This window comes from Staurois parvus, unplaced genomic scaffold (assembly GCF_062004578.1).
Source record: "Staurois parvus isolate SC_StPar_1 unplaced genomic scaffold, SC_StPar_1.0 ptg000099l, whole genome shotgun sequence".
NCBI lineage: Eukaryota > Metazoa > Chordata > Amphibia > Anura > Ranidae > Staurois > Staurois parvus.
Window position 1 is genome coordinate 1121843 of NW_028317895.1, and position 23648 is coordinate 1145490.

At 38.0% G+C, this 23648-nt stretch overlaps 1 protein-coding gene across 1 annotated transcript; it reads right to left on the reverse strand.

Moving 5' to 3' along the window:
• Positions 1 to 2840: 2840 nt before the first annotated feature.
• Positions 2841 to 23113, reverse strand: LOC149467804 (uncharacterized). Its single transcript, XM_089671158.1, has 12 exons — positions 23032 to 23113; positions 22670 to 22716; positions 20858 to 20920; positions 19494 to 19550; positions 19352 to 19396; positions 17471 to 17536; positions 13072 to 13104; positions 11751 to 11780; positions 10325 to 10375; positions 9409 to 9441; positions 7844 to 7930; positions 2841 to 2984 (listed from the first exon to the last, which is right to left on the reverse strand). The coding sequence occupies exons 1-11, from the start codon at positions 23078 to 23080 to the stop codon at positions 7886 to 7888; spliced, it is 519 nt and encodes a 172-aa protein (XP_089527284.1). The 5' UTR covers positions 23081 to 23113; the 3' UTR covers positions 2841 to 2984; positions 7844 to 7885.
• Between the last annotated feature and the right edge of the window lie 535 nt (positions 23114 to 23648).

Here is a 23648-nt window from a genome sequence, read left to right on the forward strand (position 1 = left end):
TTTGCTTTTTATGATGCATTATGATAGCCAGCCAGGCATTTTTTGATAGATATGGTGATGTGTGGGGCCTGTCCATGTTTGGTGTATGTTCTTACTGCATGGATGGGTGTACCCGTACTACATATCTGCAGCAAGATAAATAGTTGGGTTGAGGTGGAAGAATAATATTTATTAAAATAGATTATATCTCAATCTTTCACTGTAAAGTAGTTGACACCATATAAATGAGCCTTCTGCTACTAAATGACTATACTGGTTGAAAGTAGGTATGTTACATGTTTATTATAACCGGGATGACATGCATGGTGAATGAATGGATGCTCCTTTTGCCCTATGAGTATTAAGTCCATATTTACCTTTATGACAAAATCCTGAATACAGGTATCTGGACATTTTGAGTGGGCTTCATTGATGCGTAGGGACACACACCTGCGTACAGTTGAATAGTTGTTTGCCCCATAAAGAGTCTTCATCTATGTACATATTGTACATGATATACAGTATTCTGTTGTGCAAGATAGACAAGGAACAAACGGTTTTCAGTGATTCCCATCCCATTCACGTTTTTGGCTTCTTCCAAACATAGCAGACCTACTAGCCCGGGTTCCCATATTCCATCCTGCTTCTTATTTCTTGGCTTTAATGGTATGGCTGTTGAAACCTAAGTCTTAAGTCAAGGAAGTGAGAATAATAATAACACTGTTGATAAGTGATTTAGAAAACTGAAGCCTGTAGTCTCTTGTGTCAAATAGAATTATCATTTGTACTTCAAAAGTTTCCTTTCCTGAGTATTTTTAAAGTTACCTTTAACAATCAAAACATTCTTGTCTTCCATCTCAGCTTTGAGAAATGATGTCCCACAGGTGTGCAATATTCATCTTCCTCTCTTTTATGATGCAGCTGTGTCAATGTATTCCTTTGTGTAACTTCTGTATTTTTTGCCAGATCCTTGGTTGTATTTCTTGAGTTGAATGAGGTATACAACATTACTGGTTAATTACTGGATTGATTTACAACTTACAGCATTTCTTGTTGCAAGGATTTGTTACCTTATTTGTGCCCCTGTAATATGATTGAAGTTTCCTGATAAATCATTTATATATGGGGTTGGGGAGCTTGACTAAAGGCCACATTGGGGACTGTAAGAATATTGTTTCCAGAAATTCATACTCTGTTATGATGGGTTGCAGCTATGTGATTATCTTTCTTATTGCTTCTAGTTCTGGTATATACAGTATGTGCTTACTGAAGGTACATGGTTATTTGTTTTTTTCTCTTTATATTACAGGAGATTTTCTCTTTCAGTTTTTAAGGCAGTGTTTATGCTAGTACTGATGTTTTTGTTCTTGTAAACTTTCTTATGGACAGATTCTGCTAGTATTCTGACATGTTTATTTCTATCTATTGCGTCAGGGCATATGTGGTGTTATCTAGTGGCTTGGCTGTTTATGATGTCTCATTTGGTGTGTTGGGGTGAAACCTAGAAATGTGGAAATTGTTGCATCAGACCATTATTGGTTTGTTTTGGTTGATGGGTAAAACTCATTAAACAAGTTTTTTCTTCACGTTCTGTCCATATGGTGAAAATACCATCAATATATTGATAGAATATGCTGTATAATTTTTTTATTTGTGTGCTATTAAGCAATTTGTCCTCCAGGTCATAAATAAGCCTGCATAATGAGGGTGCCATTTTACTTTTCAAAGTGATACTCATACACTGATAAATATCATCATACTCCACCACCCATTCCATAATGGACCCCTTTCCTCTTTTAACTATTTCAGATTAACTGCCATTCCTGTGTGTGTATGTTTTCCAGAGATTGTCCTTCTTAACATTTTGCAAAAATCATGTGTATCAGTTCTGCTTGTCCTGAAAACTTGCATTTTAGTGCAAATTGATAAAAAGATCATGGACTAATGTTATATTTATGTTGTCCTTGACCTTGATGCAGAGATTTTGTGTTATGTCCTGTTTCTGTGACAGCAGAACAAGAAATGAGGGTCATGGCCAGGGGCGGACTGACAACTCATGGGGCTCCTGGGCAATAGGGGATCATGGGGCCCCTGTGTCCCAAACTCAAAAAAGCCTATGGAAAAGGTACCAGGGACATCTCATGGGGCCCCCTACTGACCCCGGGCCCTCGGTCAGTGCCTGAAATTCCAAATGGTCAGTCCGTCCCTGGTCATGGCTGTCCACTGGAGCAGTAATCATAGACAATAAAAATAACCTGAACAAAAATTCTTTTCATGCCTTGAAGATGGTCTACAACCAATGGAGATACTCTAAGAATGGAATGTAGCAGGCATGGGCAGCATAAAGTACAAGAGGTTACAGATCTCAAATCTTTACTGATATAGTATCTCAGATGTAATAACAATATAGAACAGAGAGAATAATCCCCCCAACCTTTCTGAGACACTGTGATCCCCTTTCTCAAAGTATCACAGTGCCTCAGAAATATTAGTGATTTTATATTTTTTGTCACACAAGATATGTTGCTATTACAACTAAGATATCAGTAAATATGTGAGGTCTCTAACCTATGATGTGCTGACAATTTCTGCATCAGTAAAAAGAACCTGACAGAATAGCAGACTAATCCATCTGCTGCAGTCTGTGCAGTCCTGACTAGGGAGATTTCCTATCATTTCCTCATTTCCTGTCTGACAAGACCGGAGTGGTAAGACCAGAGGCAATAAACCAAAAGCTGACAGAGGCTTTATCGGTTCTCCACTCTATCCGAAACAAAAAAAAGTTTGTCTTGAGTTTTGCTTTAATAAACATGCTAGTTTACATCAGAGTCCTTAGTGTAGAAGAAAATATTGTACTAGTCTTTGCTTCATTGTAACTTTATTTCAGAAGAACATAAAAATACATGAATTGGCATCAGACTGGTTTTTAAAGGTCAATGCAGATGTGTTTTGCCATATAGATCAGCTGGGTGAACGTAAAGTAAATTCTGTGTTGTTTCAAATTTCTCTATGAAAAGGAGACAAAAATCACTACATTTAGTAATAGGAAAAAAAACAAATTAATCATAATTCGTATTGTATTAGTGAAGTTGTTTAGGGTAGTTGGAGTGTAATAAAAAAAAAAAAACAATTGTCATTGTATGCAAGCATACATATTTATATTTCTTCCCTAATGGTGCATAAAACAAAAATCTATAGGCACATTATTAAAGTGGTTGAAAAGTCTACTTGTTTTTCATATAAAATAAAAGATGCTATACTTACCTGCTCTGTGCTCTGTCTCTTACCTCCTTTTCTGGAGTCCCCTGTTGGCGATCTCCACGGTTCCTTTCTCTGGGCACCCCCTCTGCAAGCTGTATAATATGTGTTGGTGCACTCCCAATCTGGGATGTGTGTGTCCATAGACACACATACAGTGCCGGTGAGCCACTCCCCTGCCCCGTCCTCTCAGGAGTTTAACTGACAGCAACAGGAGCCTATGGCTTCCTATGCTTCATGTGTTTCATGTGTTTTCTGTGAGATCAGGAAGAGAAGTGGTACTGCAGCTGGGACAGCACTAGCTCAATGATAGAAGTTAGGTTAAGTATTTAGGTTGTCTGTGGCAGCATGTTGTGGGGATGCTTTTCTTCAGCAGAGACAGGGAAACTGGTCAGAATTGAAGAGAAGATGAATGGAGCCAAATGCAGGGCAATCTTAGAAGAAAACCTGTTAGAGTCTGCAAAAGACTTGAGGCTGGGGCGGAGTTTCACCTTCCAGCAGGACAACTACCCTGAACATACAGCCAGAGCTACAAGGGAATGGTTTACATCAAAGCATATTCATGTGTCCCGCCAAAGTCCAGACCTAAATCAAATTATTAATCTGTGGCGAGACTTGAAAATTGCTGTTCACAGACGCTTTCCATCCAATCTGACAGAGCTCTAGCTATTTTGCAAGGAAGAATGGGCAAACATTTCACCCTTTAGATGTACAAAGCTGGTAGAGACATCTCCAAAAGACTTGCAACTGTAATTGCAGTGAAAGGTGGTTCTACAAAGTATTTACTTAGGGGGGCTGAATACAAATGCACGCCACACTTTTCAGATGTTTATTTGTAAAAAATTTTGAAAACCATTTATAATTTTCCTTCTACTTCACAATTACGTGCAACATTGTGTTGGTCTATCACATAAACTCCAAATACATTTATGTTTTTGCTTATAACATGACAAAATGTGGAAAATTAAAGGGGTATGAATACTTTTTCAAGGCACTGTACATAAGTGAGCATACTCTTTATTGAACAGCAATAGAAAGATTCAAATAATATCTTTGCTATCTCTGTCTTTTTCAAGATTCGCAAAACATACGTTAATTTCTGTACCTTTTTTTAATTTCTACTGCTGTGTCCATCGTCCAGTTGGCATTATCTAATACATGAATTCCAAGAAATTGTATAAATGCTCTCTACAGGCTCTCTATTATTAAAAGTAATTCATTCAGATGCTGTCTATTACTTCTAAAATCTACAACCTCTTTTGTTTTTTTTCCAAATGAGCTCCAAGTCATTTGAGGCAGACCACTGAACATTCTTGACCTTTTCTCTGTAAACTGTCTCATCAGTATTGCTGATGAGACCAATGACAGCTGTATAATTTTCACAGTTTATATTAGAAATCGTATTACGGGAGGACAGGCAATGATAAGTGTAGATAGTTTAAACAAGAGGGCTGAGAACGCAATAGAGTGGAACACAGAAATGGCTTGGTAATTTAGTGCAGCACTTGAATGAGCAGATGGACCAGCTGCCACTCAAGGAGTATTGGAATATGCTGTTTTTTGTTAATGAAAGCTACTAAGGCCTCATTCACATAGGTGTACTTAAGCGTACATCCATGCGAAGGGGTGTGTTTGCCTGTACGGGATGCACATGTGTTCGCTGCACCCGCACGTACCCGCACCCATATGGATGTCAAATTGGGAGCAATGGCTGTGTCTGTGCAACACACCTGAATGGGACTGCCTGCATATGGATGCATGGAACACGTATGAAAACACGGTCCTTTGCGCGGATATACACTTGCGTGTGAAGGAAGCCATAGCCTCCATTCATATGGGTAGGGCTCAGCAGGAAGCCTGCATACTTGCAGTTTTCTTGCTGTGAGGATGTTTGTCAGTATGCTGGGGGACAACAGGCTTTAAGATGATCTGTCAGATTCTAATTAGGCAAATTAAAGGAGAAGATAGGGAGAGCTACCAGCAGATTCAAACTTTATTTAAGGGGGCTACAATGTCACTTAATGACATCGACCTTCTAAATGAGACCAATGGCAGCTGTATCATTTGCAAATGTTATAAAACAATCATATTGTGAGAGGAGAAGCAATCATGAGTGTATATATTATAATAAGAGGGCTGAGAACACATTCCTTTGGAGCATCAATACTAAGGGAAAGAGTGAAAGGTAATAAATTACCCATTTTCTGATTGGCACTGATTAACAAAATTATGCATGTGCTATATAATTATTATGGGCAACCCACTTTTTTTACCAATTTTATTTGATCAGAAATGATCCTTAAATTTACTCTGGGTTTCTAAATATGTTTCAAAATATGGTTTTTGTATTGGTGGAAATGTAATTTGCTGCACAGATTTGTAAGGTGAAGAATTCGGGTTTTCTAATTTTAATGGATTTAAATATCACTCACTACAACTAGTTTGTTTGACGAACACATGAACGGTAAGGATGTTCGACAGGCTGTTTGCTCATCGAACCCCACAATGCACTGCAACCTGACAGTGCATTGTGATTGGCCAAAGCAATGCACATGACCACAGGTCAGGTGAAATGCACTGGCCAATCATAGCGCATGATGATGTCATAAGGGGTGGGGTGACTCTGCTCCCTTGTGAACTGTCACCCCAGTGCAGCTGCCAGATGGTGGGAGCCAGCGTCGAGAGAGGAACATTTTTTTTCTTTTTCTGGGTCGATGGTGGCAGTGGGCATTGTGATTGACGTTGGATCTACTTCGGGGGACATTTTTTTAAATTTCTGTTTTTAATAAAGGATTTGCCATTATTTACACTACACTTTTTTTGTGTGACTGAGTAGCGGTACCACATACCCCAAACTCATTCACATGGGGGGGCAGGATCTGGGGGCCCCCTCATTAAAGGGGGCTTCCAGATTCCGATAAGCCCCCCACACGCAGACTCCCACAGCCACCGGCCACGGTTGTGGGGAGGAGGCCCTTGCCCACATCATAGTACCCCTCCTGTTGAGGGCATGTGGCCTGGTATGGTTCAGGAGGGAGGGGTGCTTGCTAATCCCTCCCCTTTCCTGACCATCTGGGCTGTATGCTCCAATACCGGTCTGGTATGGATTTTGTGGGGGACCCCTCATGCCATTTTTTTTTAAATTTTGGGGTGAGGGTTCCCCTCAAAAACCATACCAGACTCAAAGGGCTTGATATGAATGGAGGTGGGGGCCCACACTGTTTATAAAAAATTGACAGCTGAAATAGTAAAGAATGTTTTCACGACTAAAATACCACATGACTTAATAATATAACTCGTGCTCTATTTTAGTAGCTGTGCGGATTCTTTCCACTATATCAGATGCAGTAATTTACCGCTTAGTGAATTGTCCCTGTTCGATGTTACCAGTTGAACTTTTGTTAGGTTTGAATGTTGGACCGCGAACCAAACGGGGGTGTTTGGCCCATCACTAGTCTTTGGCTAGATAAGCAACTTATCTAGCCACATCTAACTACTGAAACATGCAAAAGCGACTAAACAGACTTCACAACAGTGACTCGCCCTGTATGATAAAATGTTATTGTTCAAAGAGTATTGACATTCTGTTGGGCACAGGCTCCTCCACTGATGTCTTTCTCAGTGAGTCATAGAGGTTTAGTTTGGGCATGCCGTTCACCTTACCTCAATTGGTCTGGCCATCTTTAAGGCTGGCCTACAGACTGCTATTGAAAATATTCTGGATTGGAGGTCTGCATAGCCTGTTTTTTAAGGGACGTTGCGTGTTGAAGTTTTGATCTTTTTAGTTGTACTCTGCTTCCAATGTTCTTCAAGTAAAATTAGAAGCCATTTGGTGGTATAGGTCATCCAGGCTCTGGTTTTAATATAATGCAATATGCAACATTTTCTGTTTGGTATTTTGCTAGCAATGAGTTCATGGTTAATGTTTATGCTGGAATGTTTGTAAAATGTACAAATTAATGAAGCTATAACCCTTTCTTTTTCTCAAACTTGTCGTATGCCTTCACTTGGCAAAGTGTTATGTAATGTTATTATGTAGTAATGATCTGTAAGGCTATATTCAGAAATCTATGGATAGTTATTGGTCATTAGCAGTAGTTCAGCCTATCTGAGATGAGTATAGAGCAAGGTGGTAACTGAGAAATCCAAACAAGCTTCGATGACATTTTGTTGGACTACTGACTCCATCTGGACTCAGTAGTCTCTCACTGGTCTTAAACATTGTAATGATATGCCACTGCTACTATACAAAATAGCAATAATGTTTTCTTGCAGTTTGTATTTTATTCAAGTGTTGTCATTCACAGAACTATAAAACATTTTGGATTAATTAGGCATAGAGCAATGATTATAAGTAACCTATAGCACCTAGATATCACATTATTGCTCAGTGCCAATAAAGCAGTCAGTGATGTTTAATGCATTTTAAACACAACTTTCTTTAGCCCAAATGCAGAAACTGTGTAGAAATATAATGTGAGAGGCTAGTGGTCTAAAATTTATAATTTATGAAACCTAGTTGCTTATCCTGCGTTTATGCTACTATAGAAAATACTGAATATGGAAACATGGTACATTTTATATTTCTTCACAGATATATACTTACAATGTAGCTGTCTTTTATACCACCAAAATCCAATTCAGGGATTTAGGGTTTTTGTGCAAGATTAGCAGCGATGTTTGCAGCAATTTTCTGGTAATAGCAAATGAAGATAATTTAGATTAAATAATAATAGTTTATTACAAATCAACCACAGACAATGAGACAAATAAAAATATAATCTGTGCTGACCAACTAAAATTAAAAATCCCATTTCTTTTTGTACCTTTGAAATTGTTGTATGCTGACAAATGTTCTGCACAACAGTGATACCTCTTAATTTTATTCAAACACCAATACACAGGGTCAAGCTGTCACAAATATTAATGATTCCTCTGAAAAGGTGTTTAAAGCTGAGTATGCATGAAGGGAAAACTTGTCACAATAGATCACTTTCATGGGTGGCTGCCCTGGGTGCAGTGGTTTACTGTAGGGATGGGGGTGTCTTCCTTCTGTTACAAGTCTGATTGGAGTAGTCAGGGGCGGATTAACAACACATGGGGCCCCCGGGCAATAGGGGATCATGGGGCCCCTGTGTCCTTGCACAAACTCAGAAAAGCCTATGAAAAAGGTACCAGGGGCATCTCATGGGGCCCCCTACTGACCCCGGGCCCTCGGGCAGTGCCCGAGTTTCCAAATGGTCAGTCCGCCCCTGGGAGTAGTGATAGCAGAAGTGATTTTGACAACCAAGTGACTGCTGGGCATAGGATCCCCTAAGCTTGCACATCATGAATGGGGGGCTCAGTTTGGCATCTTTGCCCTGGGAGCAGGATGACCTTGTCCCGGCATTGTTTGCATATGCAGTAATGTAATTAGAAACACAGATAGAATATGAAGGGTGAGATCACATCATTGATGTATTTAAGTTCATCTCTTGGTAGAATGTTGTTTTACTTTGTTACATACAAACATAGAAATGTGACGGCAGAAAAAAGCTGAGTGGTCCATCGAATCTGCCAGTTTTTTTTTTGGAGGGAGGGGGTTGTTTTTTTTTTAACTTTTAACTTTTTTGTCTGAGTATAGATCTATGGGATCATGGGGCCCCTGTGTCCTCGCCCACACTCAAACCACACCAAAACAAGCCTATGAAAGGTACCAGGGGCATCTCATGGGGCCCCCTACTGACCCCAGGCCCTCGGGCAGTCCCCGAGTTCCCAAATGGTCAGTCCGCCCCTGGTCCCACGCATGTTTGAGGGTTTGTTGGTTTTACCACAATGCAGGAATCTGTCAACTTATTGGTAAGCCTGTATGAGCTGACTCTTTTACTATATTCAATGCTGCTGATTGAAGAAAAGGTATAACCTGATAACAGTTGAAAGAAAAATAAAAAATAACTGCCTTTCTCTGGAAGGTCTGCTGTGACTAATGGTAATTGTACATGCTTTTCACATTTGCTTTCCCTCAGATAACATAGAAGTTCTTATAATATAATGACCATAAGGAGATTCAAGATTTAACTCGATCTTCTTTCAGAGTAGGTCATGCAAGTTTAGGCTTTGGCCTCCTTGGTCACAGTCAGGCTTCAGATGCTAAAGAAGCAGTCAAAACAATTTAAAGCAGTAGTATCTTACCAGCACTTTATCCACATCAGATATTACTGCTTCCTATGAATAAGAGAACATAAAATCTGAATTAGTATTTCAATATGTGTGGTTTATAAGCAACACACATATTTTCAATTTTTTCTCTTTTAAACCTTATGGGAATGTATTGGCTGTTGAGAAAAATAACTTGAGCCTGACCAGGAACAGTGAGTTGGAAGGAGGTACTGGGTAGGTTGTAGGACACCTATAAGCATTATATGACCTAGGAAAACCCTGAAAACTCTAGGAAAAGCTGGGACCAAAGGACATGGACTGGATTATCATAGCTGGTATGTACATATGACTAAAAGATTTGATTATACACAGGGATACATTATTCTTTTTTAATGGCTAATACAGTACTCTTGTACCAGCTTAGAACAGACAACTCTTAAAGGGACACTTGCCTTTTCGTATTTGTTTTTAATTGTTTGTATAAATCTTAATGAATATTTTTTATTTTTTTAGATTTTAACACACACAGTATTCCGTTGTTAATTTTAAAACTGTAGTAGTAAAATCATCTAGTCCCCTAATTTTCCACAAATATAACCAGATTTTGGGTTATACATGTTAACGTCTTACCAGCTTGGTCATTTTCTACTCCATGGAATCCTACCATCTAATATAGCCTAAGTAGAGTCATACTATTCTGATGACAACAGTAAATTGAAGGTTTGTTTCAGGAGAAAGGTGGGACTTAGGGAAGGAGCTGGGTGGATATATTTAATTATAGTTGCATATAATTAACTAAAAATTTTAAATAATTAATCAAAGTAATAGTATAAGGAATTGTACAATGTAAACATAACACTATGTCAATTTAATTATTTTGATGGCAGTGTCCCTTTTGTATAGATTTTTTTTTTAAACAAAATGTTTTTAAATATAACAGTTTTCTTACCATCACTCCACATGCAGTGTTTTGGACACTGGTGATCAGGTTCTGGTCATTCTAAAAGGTAGCAACAAAAATGTTATATTGGCTCATTGTTTACATAGTTGGGTCTAATTACCACATGTAAAAAACTGTCAGAATTATGGGAGGGGGTAAAACTCACTCAGGCAGGTATAGATTTATGCTTTTCCATTCTAGCCTATAAGTTGGGTAGACCTCCAGAAAAAAATTTAATTACCCTAAAACCACCACTAGGACATAAAAACCTCCAAAAACTATAAGCAGACATTTGGAAGAAAACATTTTCAAGGAAATTTCCAGAGAGGTTCACTAGGAAGATACAGTATTTCCATAAACATAAATATAATGGGGCCGATTAATGAAAACAAGAAAAAAACAATGGCAAACTATCAGTTTTCACCTTTTTATAGTAAAATTAGACAAAACTACTGATTATTTTCTATGGGCAGCTCCTCCAGTTGTGTTTTCTTTAGTATTCATGTCTGTGAGATATAGTAGATGGTCCTGAAGGAGGTTAAGGTCCATAAATGAGTTTATCCAACTACATTTTACATTTGTTTACTTTGTTGCTGGGTGATTTGTTTACTGGGTGCTAATAAGACAGAAGGACAAATTGATCTTTAAAGATAACCCCTAAGGCAGATATGTAGGAGCTGCAATTGCTGACTTGTTTGACTTAAGCTGGCCATAGATGGTTTGAATCTCAACCTGTTCAGCAGGGACCAGCTGAGATTCAAACCATCTATTGACAGGTTGAACCCAATTCAATTGTTGCACGACTTGGGTACAACCAGCCTGAATTTTTCATGCCATTATTGTTAGCAGCTATAGGCGCTAGCAATAATGACTATGTTCTCCTGGAAGGGATGCCCCCCCCCCACACTGCCTTCTACCACTGGGAGAACGCAATAGCTTAGCGGGAGGGATTCCCCCATCTACACATCACATCATCTATGGCTGGCTTTCCTTGTGAGCCAACATCATCAAAATAAAGCCTTATCTTTCCGTCATCGCCCTTCTCAATATAACTATCCCTTTTGTTATCAAATGTAGTGACAACGTGTTCAGCGCAACTAAATGCTCTGATCCATTTAGAGTAAACATATGTGGAACATAATTAGTAAGTTAATTAATAATTCAACAGCAATGTTAAATTCAAACTCCAGGCAAAACTTTTTTGTTACTGTTTCCATTCCCATAATAGAGGTCTTCTTTCACTTTCTGTCCATGTTCTACCCTGTCCCTGAGGGTAAATCTTAATGAGGAAACAAATAGCAATAAAATTCCGACAGAGGTTCTAATTCAACACCCATACCCCCCCCCCCCCCCATGCTTCCTGTTTGAATCCATAACCAAAAATGGTTTTGGCTGGAGTTGGGCATTACATAGAGCAAATAGCAATTTAACTTACCACTATATCATCTAAGAATGGAATTTCTTTCTGTATAAATAGAAAATTAGATATTATAACTAAACATAGCTACAATAAATTATTTAGTTCTTAGTCTTATTCAATATATCATTTATAACTGCTCTTTTTTCCCATAGTACTTTACAACCCAAAAAATTTATATTGAATATCAATATCAATTAATAAGACTTTTTTGAGGTGAAAGCCCACATGAACATGGAATAAATATCCTGGAAGTTGTATGGATCTTTAATTCACGTTGCTAAACTTACAACAGACCAGAATATTGACACAGCTTGTTCAGGCACACTAAGTTACTGTTAGTCAAAACTGCCTCATATTTTTAGCAGGTAGCCACCAAGGTAATTAGAATCTTCTGAAGGATTTCTTTTAATAGATGAATTTAGAATGTATTACAAGAAATATTATTTAAAAAATAATTCCTGCCATTATTTCCCAGCATTACACTGCCTTTAATGCTTTTTTACATGTGTTACTGATCCCCATTGTCACATTTGTGATGTGAATTTTTATGCTACCGTTGTCATCAATACACCCTTTAATGTGTTAATACATCACTTTTTTGCCAAACACTTGTCACAGAGAGATTACTGAGCCCTATTTAAACTACACGTAATCTGTGTGCATGTGTTCATGTGCATTAAAATTCATAGGATTTAGTGGGTCCTCAAATTGAAAATAACATAAAATATCTTTCCTCAACAAATGTCACTGGAAAAATTGTTCTGTACAACAAGAAATATGGCCATTTGCATATGATCAGCTCTTTTTTTATACAACTATGGATGGAATAAGTGCAATGCTTATTCACTCCCGTGTTATCTTTTGCCATTTACAAACTGCCCCACCATCACCAATCTTTTCTCCAAATATCACCCAAACTGTCCTCTCCGCTCCTCCCAAGACTTCCTGCTCTCTAGCTCCCTTGTCTCCTTCTCTCATGCTCATCTTCTGGACTTCTCCAGAGCCTCTACCATCCTCTGGAACTCTCTACCCCAATCTGTTCAACTATCACCTACTCTGTACACTTTCAGGCAATTCCTGAAAACCCATCTCTTCAGGGAATCCTATCCTGCCTTCAGCTAATAACGAACCTTCTATTTCTCCCATCAGTTCATCCCCCACAGTTATTACCTTTTGTTCCACCAGCCCCTCCCTTTTAGATTGCAAGCTCCCTGAGGTAAGGCTCTCTTAACCCTCATGTATTGAACTGTATCATTGCTGTATTATCTCCCTTTATATTGTAAAAAGCTGAGCAAACTGTTCCGCTATATAAAACAATTTAGATTTTTTTTCTTACCACAATATTGAGCACCTTGGTGATAACGCTGTCCTAAAATTAAACAGGAACACATGTTTTACATTACAGTTAGAATGGCCTATTTAATTAAAATATCAGTGTAAAAATATTAGCAAAGGTTCAGAGTTAAGAACTGAAAGGGATCATTTAGAAACATAAATATAGGAAAATTAACACACATTTTTATCCACACCCTCCTTTCCTAGAATCTCTTTCTGCCTTCAGTAAGCCTGCAAATTTTTTTAATTTTTTCATTATGGTTATTATAATTTTCATTATTTTGAAACATAGAAGTTGTTATGTATTCTACTTTAATAAATGTAATCAGTATACAATGCCTAAACAGGCAATAGAAAAGGTGTGCTAATTTGTGAGTCATTTAGGGAGTCAGCCAAGGTTATTTTATAATGCCATTACAACTGTTTAGGACAGCATCAAAGCATGTTCTTTCAATGACAAATACCAAATTTATGTACAGTTGTCATTCCCCCCCCAATGCTTTATACTCACCTGTCCATGCTTCTGCCATATCATAATTTGTTCGAATACAGAACAACACAGCTACTAATGCCAGTTTTTTTTTTAAGTGAAACTATAGGCAAAAACGTAAAGTGTTACTAAACCCAGGACCCTTTATCCAATATATATGGTCTCCCACAATACATACAACATGGAAGTGCGATTATTTTAGTAAATATAAACTGCTAAATACCTTTTCTCATCAGCAGTTAGAGCAGTCTTGTGACTTCTATCTGTGTCCAGCCAAGCACTGGTTAAAGCTTGTAGCGGGAGTTTTCTTTCTGCCCTAGGAGGATACAGAACCCCTGACCTCTGTCTGGACAGTGTTGATTGGTCCTGTGCTGATCACATGCACTCTCCCAAGAAAAAAAAAAACCCTCACTAGCAATACACACCAAACTGAGCATGTGCATGCCTACAGTTCAGTCTGGAGATAAGTGGTGGTCGCTTGAAAAAGGGGTGGAACAGAGAAGAAAGGATCAAAAAGCCTTTTTACACTATGCAGTGTATTAACCCCTTAGGTTCGAAAGTGAGTATAACAAGCATGTTTTATTGCATATACAGAGTGATTTTACTGTTGTGGGTTTAGTAACACTTTAACTATATTGCTAATGATGCAATTCACTATCTTAACAATACAGCGTATTATGCCTCCAGTCTCTTCATTAGAAAATGAATAAATATAATCACATTAGAGCAGTGAATCAGAAGCCGACCCAGGTAATAGTGAAACCAACCCAATAAGCAGTAATGGTAAAATTGATAGCAAAAGGGCCGGTTGGCACACAATACTTTCACCAAGCACTTCTTTTTAAAGCCCTGGAGCCTTTTAGAGTGTGCTTGAATATACATATTCACACTTCAGTGCATGACCCCCTGTTTCTGTGGGGTTTTTATTGTTTACTCAATGCTTTTGCTGTGTTAATGTTGTGACACATTGCAACACGTTGGAGAGTACTGCACATAATGGCCGCATGCTCTATTTTTTTAATACACAAAGCAGTGTAGCTATTTTTTTACTTGTTCTTGCTTTGGGACTGCATTGGACAATGTAGCCCAAAAACGATGGTGTGAAGGCACCCGAACACTGATTAGTAGACATTTTTGTGAAATTTATCACTAATTTTTATGTGAATTGTTTTACAGGTAATACAGTGAATGGAGAATAGTGTGGAGACAGTACAATTGTGATACGGTGAGGGAAATGCACAGGGATTGCTGCGTCTCCCGCACTGGGATCACTGCGTTTCCCGCACTGTATATTTGTGAACCAGGGCTGAGAGTAGTTTCTTTTCAGTAGTTAAAGGATTTGTGTACAGGTGCAGGGGCGGACTGACAACTCATGGGGCCCCCGGGCAATAGGGGATCATGGGGCCCCTGTGTCCTTGCCCAAACTCAAAAAAGCCTATGAAAAAGGTACCAGGGGCATCTCATGGGGCCCCCTACTGACCCCGGGCCCTCGGGCAGTGCCCGAGTTTCCGAATGGTAAGTCCGCCCCTGCACAGGTGTTATTTGTTGCTGGTTGCAATTAGTATTTGATATTGAAGTTCTTAGCTTCAATTACATACATTCTGTGCCTGAAAAAGGACCATGAGTGGTTCAAAACTTCTGTATATACTGCATGGATGTATCCCATGAGAAGTTTGTGGCATTTGCAAACAATAAATGGATCACTTGAGGTGCTGCAGAACTGCTATTGCGGACTGTTTTATATATACTGTATATACTGGCAGATAGGATGGTATAAATATACTGTAAACACAGTAGGGAAACTTCACCAAGAGAATATGGGCCACAGTATTAATTTAATCCCTTCATGCCTTTACCCTTCAAGGGTAAAACAAATCTAAATGCCTAAGCACAATTTTGCAATGTTGACATGTGTTAGTAAAACCGTACATATCATCACAACTACTTTGTACATCCAGGTAAATTATACCGCGTTTTTTTCAGGACGAATTGGGCTTTCATTTGGTGGTAAATGGTAATGGATATCTCCTGATTTTTTTTATTATCAAAGGAAAACTGGCCCAAAATAGTAAAAAAAAATTGTTTTTTTATTTAGCTGTGTGTTTCTTGTTACTACCATAACCTACCACCAAAGAACAACCCAAAATAAATTCTGCAGCTCTTGACGATCACAGCAATACCATATACGTGTATGTTATTTGTTGTTTGTACCCGTAGTACAGCCCAGAATCAATAGTGCGCATTCTGTTTTTGTCTTTTTTTTACCTAAAACACACTGACACTGACATTGACACTAACTGACACTGATACCAATTTTGTTTAATCCTGACCTTTGACCCTGACCTTTTGACCTTGACCCAAACACTAACCCTGGCACTGAACTAGATCAAACCTTGATCCAGGTATTTTTTCTTTTATTTTTTTATATTTATTTATTTATCTTCTTTTTTTTTTTTTACAAACATTTTTTTTTCACTCTATGCCAGGAGTTAGAGAGATACAATGTATCTCTCACTTCCATTCATAGAAATAGAAAAAAACAAGGTGGCCGGGCTGTACAATGACTGATCACTGTGCTAGCCAATCAGAGGCTATCACAGCGATCATGTGACCTGGAATTGGGAGTCCCAGGTCCAGATCGTTAGAACGGGACCCTGTTCTCTCAGTGACACCGCAGTCTTTGTGCTGTGAGCGTGCCGTGCGGCCCACTCCCAGCACAAAGACAGGTACGCAAATATGCTGCCCCACGTAAGAAAGCCCAGTTTTGTGAGGCCGCATATTTGTGTTACATTGGTGTCAAGGGGTTAAATAACCCCATAACTCTCAAGCTGGAGGGTTTTTGCTGGTTGGTACATTTTTGTAGGTTTTTACTAACATTCCTTACAATTGCTCACCAACAAAAATGCCCCTGCTTAAAATATCCTACATGATCTTTTCCTGCCAGTTGTAAGCTATTTTATAGAAGCACGCTGAGCCAGAAATATGGAAGAAATGCCTTATTTCCTTTAGCTACTGCTACGCAGAGCACTGCTTGTTCCTGAAAAAGACTGCAGGCATATAGTTTTAACGTAAGGGCTCATGCACATGGATGTTTTGCACTGCAAATCTGTTCCAGTGTAAAAGCCGTGAGTTTTTCCATGTCCATGGCACCTACAACCAGCTATAGTAAATTGCCATCTGCAGATGTAGCTGGGTAAGGGTCAGTTCACACTACAAAAACAAACTCCAGATGCATTCTCGATACGTTTTTTCTTACAGTTCACACCACACACAGTTCTGGTGCAGTTTTGATGCCGTTTGTTATCTTCCAGTATGGTTCTGTGCAGATAAAATGCAGCATGTTCTACTTTTATTTCTGCATCAGAAACTGACTGGAACTGACTGCGCTAGTGTGAACTAGGGTCATTGGAATACATGGAAAACACTGTGCATGCATTATTGATGCAGAAAAAAATGCACTGGAGTGCTTCTAGTGTGAACTAGCCCTAAATGATTATGCTTTATTGCATTGGTGTTTACAGGTGCATGTGCATATGACAAATTCTCCAAATGTGATATGTCTGCTTTCTGGGAATGCGTCTTATGCCACATATGGTCATTCACTTCAATGGCCAGCGGTATGCATTACCTGCATCACCCCAAATGCAGAAAGAGATTGGTGCTAGAGCAGATTTGCTCCACACACCTTCCATGTGCATGCACTCTAAATAAAACTTAATGGGGTGGAACTTTCAGAGGGTATTAAAAAAGAGAGATATTTGCAAACTTGGTTCATCAGTCTGCATATATTAAATCAGCTAATGTGTTTTATTTGTACAATTATTTTTATTATTCTTCCAACATTGCATGTTAAACCAGGAATTAATATGGATCCTTGAAAATACAGTATAGTAGGTGTATAATTTCTTACCAGATATCCAAACAGAACAGTTGCAACATCATCTCCAATTGTCTCAGCATTTTGAAGTGTAATTGTCTACAAAAAAAAGTACAAGTTGTATCAAATAAAATTTACTATTATTTACTGTTATTTAACTCTTTATTTACCAATTTATTTTATGTGGGATTAATGGACGGGGGTTTGAGCTTAAAAACATTGCTACTGTTTTTTCATGCATTTTACTTTGAGTCAACCTGAACTCAAAAAGTGAAGATCTGCTATTTGATTAGGAACACCCAAAAATGTTATTTGTGACTAACCAGTACCCTCAAAGTAGCAGTGCACTTTCTGGTATATGAGCTTCATAGCTGTATATATTCAGATCTTCCAGCTCCTGGAAGAGAGAGCTCATCAGCGCCCTCGCAGTTCATTCAGAATTACAAACTGTCAGCTGCAATGGCTGACGGTAGTTGTACTTTATTCATTGACAGGATTCTGTGAATGAATTATGAGGCTGTGTGGGCGGAGCCCCATCAGACCGTGATTTTTTTGAGTCGTGACAGCAGGGGCTGGGGGAAGATCCCTCTCTCACTGTCACAATGAGAAAGGGATTTGGCTGTACTTCTCCTGTAAGCCTTAAAGTAGAATTCAGTTGAAAATAAATGGCAATTTTCAAAACTTTGCACATTAGTAAACAGCAGCAGGACATAACAAATATTTGCTAAATTATACCTGCACAGAAATATTTAATATAAGAATAAGTGGCTAATGCAGATGTTAGTTGATACATTTGATTGGCATGTATGTAGCTTATTAACATGAAGTAAAGGCATGTGTGAGTACACTACCTAGCAATCGACAAACTCTATGTTACTGCACTGGCCCAAAGGACAAAGTGTTTATAAGGGTAGTTACTAAGGTAGGTGGCATAAACCACTAAGTAATTGTCAAAGTTTTTTTCCCTCTTTAATTGGGCCAGAGGCCAAAGTGACAGATCTATTGGATGGGCCATATATTATTAGCATAAGTGTAACTGTGAGGGTAGATATACTGTATAGTAGACATGAAGAAGAAAGGAAGGCGCCTCTAGATGTAGTATTGACAATTTATTAGTGAACAATAGATAAATTGCACTTACAAGATAGTTAAAAAAAATCTCTGTCTATAGGATCAGGAAGTAATGCCTAGGATGTGCCTGTGTATCAAAATGAGCCTCATTGTGATGCTCAGGCACATCCTAGGCTTTACTTTCTGAACCTATAGACAGAGTTTGCTGCTGGACAGTTGGATGTCCCACCTGGATCTTATTACACCACACGATGAGTCTTTTTAACTATTTATCTTGTAAGTGCAATTTATCTATTGTTCATTAATAAATTGTCAATACTACACTTAGAGGTGCCTTCCTCTGTTTTAAATGTTTACTGCATTAGAGCCTTGCTTCCACTCTAAGAAGAGCTGCCTCAGTGTTATTGCTCCCATCCATCCCTGATATCCATCTGGCACCTTTATCCTACAGCTACAGAGGTTGGGCGCTAACAAGCGCGCCCTATATAATATATATATACTGTATAGTAGGAAGCACAGTCAAGACAGGAAAATGTGCTTCTATGAACATTTTAGCTCAAATAAGAAAATCTGCACACAAATTCTCAGCAATCACTATACACCAATCTGTAAACAAGAGCATACATTTATGAATTTCTTTAAAGTATCCATGGCTTCTGTTCTTAAAGCAGGCAAATTGTTTTAGTTGTTAATGAAGAGATGGGAAAAAAAAAGTTTGCAAAGACTTTGCACTGAATTTTTGCATGACATAATATGAATACCATGCAAAGGACTAGTAATTTGCAACAGTTTATTAAATGAATTTTTCATGAAGAGATCTAACAGAGAAAAAAAAATATTTACCACTTTTGTGCCAAGAATATTGTCAATGGTGCATCCAACTTTTCCCTAGAAAGAAAAAATAGAATATTCCTTTAAATTTTTGAAATCTATAAAGATATCTCAGACAGTATATGCCATACAAAAGATAGTAAGCTTTACATACCAGCAAGGCATTCACTTGTTGCAAGAAAGCTTGAAAGAGGACAGCGTTTTGGTTTTTCTAGAAGAGAATAAAAAAAGCAGCCATAGGCAAAATAAACAACATGTTTTTATATATTATATTAATCAATTAAACAATATGAACACATAACACAGTAGCATGCATACTGTATAAACTGTCCTATCATGTAATGAAATGGTGGTTGTAGAGTATGTAGCCAATCTTCATGTTACTTTTTAAAGCCACGAGAACATGGTTCCAGGTAGTTTTTAGCGTCAGAGCTACACTGCCAGTAAGGAAAAAATACAGGTCCCTATACATTCTAACTTCCAGCTTTAACCTGATCCTAACACTTACCCAAACTCTAAAACATATCGCATAGAATTTGCCCAACTGTGCATTTCAATTTTTAACACTTGGCCTGATCCTTACACTTAACCCTAACCTCACCCTAAAGTTAAACCTTAACCTAGCCCTTATAATGAGCTCTTACACCTATGCTTAAAGTGGAACTTGCAGTAAAAATGCAAGGTCTGATTAATGTAATAGTGTCCCATCCCCGTGATCATTAAAATGTAACAAAAACACCTGTAGAGAAAACCAATTTTTAAATATACTGTACTTACCTATCCCCGGTTTCCACCCACAGCGGCTAGGCAAGGATGATGTCATTTTTTCTGTGTGCAAGATCCTGGGGAAATGCTAAGTACCCAAAATCTCACAAGAAAATCTTCCTATAGTATACTGTGATGGGGCATAATCTCATGAGATTTTGGATACACTGCATTGTGGATTTAAGGATGGCGATGTCACCCCATGCAGTACGGAAACTGTAGCTAAGTACATTTATTATCTTTTAACCTAACAGGTGTTTTTTTTGTTACAGTAACACTGTTATTAACAGTGAGGAAAAGGCCCTAGTATTTTACTCTAAAGGTAAATAAAAAACTGCAATTACAATAAAATTCTGGAAAAGGCCCCATTAACCCTCCCAAACAAATAGGAATGCACTGCTGTCTCTTTACCTTGCTTCTGACTTCTAAGTGCAGTACTATTCCTGTGCTATTCAACTATATAGACATCTGTGGGCTGCTGGGTCAAATACAAATATTCTTTAACCCATAAATAATTTTAAACTTTATTTTAAAGTATTCTGTAATGGTACGTATACATGTTAGTTATAATAAACAAGAGTACACCAGGATTACTGCACAAAGGGTACACAGTATATCTTATCATAGACTAAAAAAGAGCTGTGGGAATCCTGTGTTTTTATTCTTTTCTCCTCTGAAAGCCATCATTTTTTATTATTTATATTGTTAGTATCATTACTAATAATACTTTTCCTAATGCCGCTATTGTTTTACCTTGGCTATTTTATAGTCACACAGGAGTGTAACCAGATTTTGGAGAAGAAGTGGGGCATCCTCCTGAAAAAAATAATAAAAAGTCTTGTAAATTTGTGAAAATAAATTACATACCTTATATATTTATAAACTATATAAAATACATTTGATATCCAGAAATGCATTTCTAGATAAGCCAAAACCCAGTACATCCCATTTTGGGGGCTCATTTACATTCATTAAAAATAATGGGCTGCCATTGCACCCAGCACATGCCAAATATCACAGGCGTGTCCTTTTTTCCTAATGCCCAACACTGCAACACACTACAGTTCATTGTGGTTTATTGCAACACAGATGTTTTGTCTTAGTGCATTGGGGTGCCATTCAATATGAATAGCACTGCAGCACAGCAACACATAATGTGGATTGCTGTGTGTTGTGGTAATGCATGTGTTACTGCACCACAAAAATGTAAATGAGATCTCAATGTTTTGGTTGGAGTTCACTGTCAATAAAGTATTTAAATATGTAAAATCTACTTTTCATAGAATCGTAATCCCTGCAACACTGACAATTTTACCTTGTGTAAAATCAACATATGCTAAATATCAGCACTAAATTGGAATTATTGGAGTACACACTATTACTTTTTTTCTCTACTTTGTTAGTTCTTTGTTACTGCTCTGAACTACAACTAAAAGTTTCTGTGAGGGAAAGAATAGAGCTCTGCATACCTGCTCATACTTTGTGGGCAGGCTGATGTGTCAGTTGTTTATCTACATGCTTGCTTCCTTTGACTGGTAAGGCTGCCCATAGAGAATGGCCATTCATGAAGCCATGATCTGACCACCCTAAGGGCAGCAGAGCTGTTCGCAAACTTTCAATTGTGGCTTGTCAATTTTGCACCTTTACTTTAATGAAAAAAGAATGAGAGGGGAGTTGCTGGTGCCACTTATGATTGGTGGGAACAATAGTGAATGAGCCAGGTTTTTTTTTATTCTGTCTAACCACTGTTCCCTTTAACTCCTTATAAAAAGATGTACTTACCATAGGAGCTGCATAGAGCAGCTTGTATAAAGATGATTGAAATTTTCATAGCCCCCTTCTATTGTGCCCAAGCCCTATCAGTTTATTAAGGGGTCTCTCCGAATGGCATGAAACTTCTACCTGGTTCTGATGCCTACAATACCCCCACACAGGTCTTCGATACATGACAAATGACAGTGCATGGCTGAGGGAATGCCTAATGGCAGGGATTTGCTTTTGAAAGGGGAGTTTGATTGACTGAAGAGAGATTTTTTTCTAAGGAATCTGCTGACGGGTGGGTGTTGACTGAGGGAGAAATGTTTGGGGGGACAGTTTAGAGATTCATTTATGGGAGGATAGTTGAGGGAGGGAGATATTTTGCAGTGAGAATCTTTGCTTGGAGAGGGAGGTTCCTTAGTAGGGAGATGGGGATTTTTTTTCTTTTAAAAGAGAAGTTCTTTTTTTCTTAACTCATACTTACATGGTGGATGCAGCTTTGATCCGATGGTGCATTTGTCCCCTGCTGCTTCTAAGACTGAGAACTGAGCGATCAAAGAGTTTTTTTATTCTGTCTAACCACTGTTCCCTCTGAGAGAATTTGAGTGTTAGCCTCCCCATATGAGATCATCATCCAATGCAGCCATTTTTATCATTTCTCATCTATGAGCTAGTTCAGGATTAGGCTAATTTAAAACATGATTGTAGAAGTTTTGTTGAGATAACCACACAGCTTAAATTCCAATGTTAACTTTTAGCAGTTTACCTGACATGTTTTATTTGTGTACTGTATGTGTGAAAGCCTACCTGGAACAGCTGCACAAGGCAATTTGGCTCAGAGACTGCTGCAGCATCTGGATTAATGAAAATAATATTGCACATGTTAAGTGTACACTAAAAGTATACCTTAAAATAATAATAAAGTCCAAATATTATTCAATATATTGTCAAAAATATGAAATCTTATACTAGTACAGAAGGGATAATGGCGTCTAAAAACCCAATTTGCCCCAACTCTTTGTAGTAATGGCCTAGCACTAAGATGTAAAAATATTTTATATAAACTATAAACACGGTTTTAACAAAAATAAATCTACCAAGATATTTTTCACATTTCCAAAGAGAGACAAGTAGTTTAATTTTAATTCCTTATAAAAAGATGTACTTACCATAGGAGCTGCATAGAGCAGCTAGTACAAAGACGATTGCAATTTTCATTTTGTGGATAGAACAGTCTCAAACTCCAAATGGAACTGTAGAGAATGGTAAAGGTACTGTTCAGGAATCCTTTTTATATAATACAAAGCACAGAGGTCACAAGAGTTTTCGGTGCCAACTGTGCTGGTGATCAGTGGAAAAGCACACTTACACAAAGATATCTACACTTATTTATGTACGCATGTTATGAGCTGGCACTTATGACAAAGCCAAGCCATTAAGGTGAATAGTACTACAACAAATAAATGTAATGTTGTCAATTATCTTAATTTAGATCTATAAATCTTTGCCTTCTCAAGACTCTGTGTTTTATTTTAATCACAGAGCTATGGTTATCTCAATTCTCTAATCTTGTTATAAATATTTACTATTGCATTTAATTTGCTTGAATTGTACACGTATCTATTTTTGTCCTTCCTTTATTGGATGTATGTTTTAATGAACAGTGACCTCTGTTAAACTGAATATTCTGGTCTTTCCTGCATGTTGAACATTATACAGAATTATATAATATTTCAGATTTGGAATGACAATCTTGAAGCTTTGCCATTTGCCAGATGGATAGCTA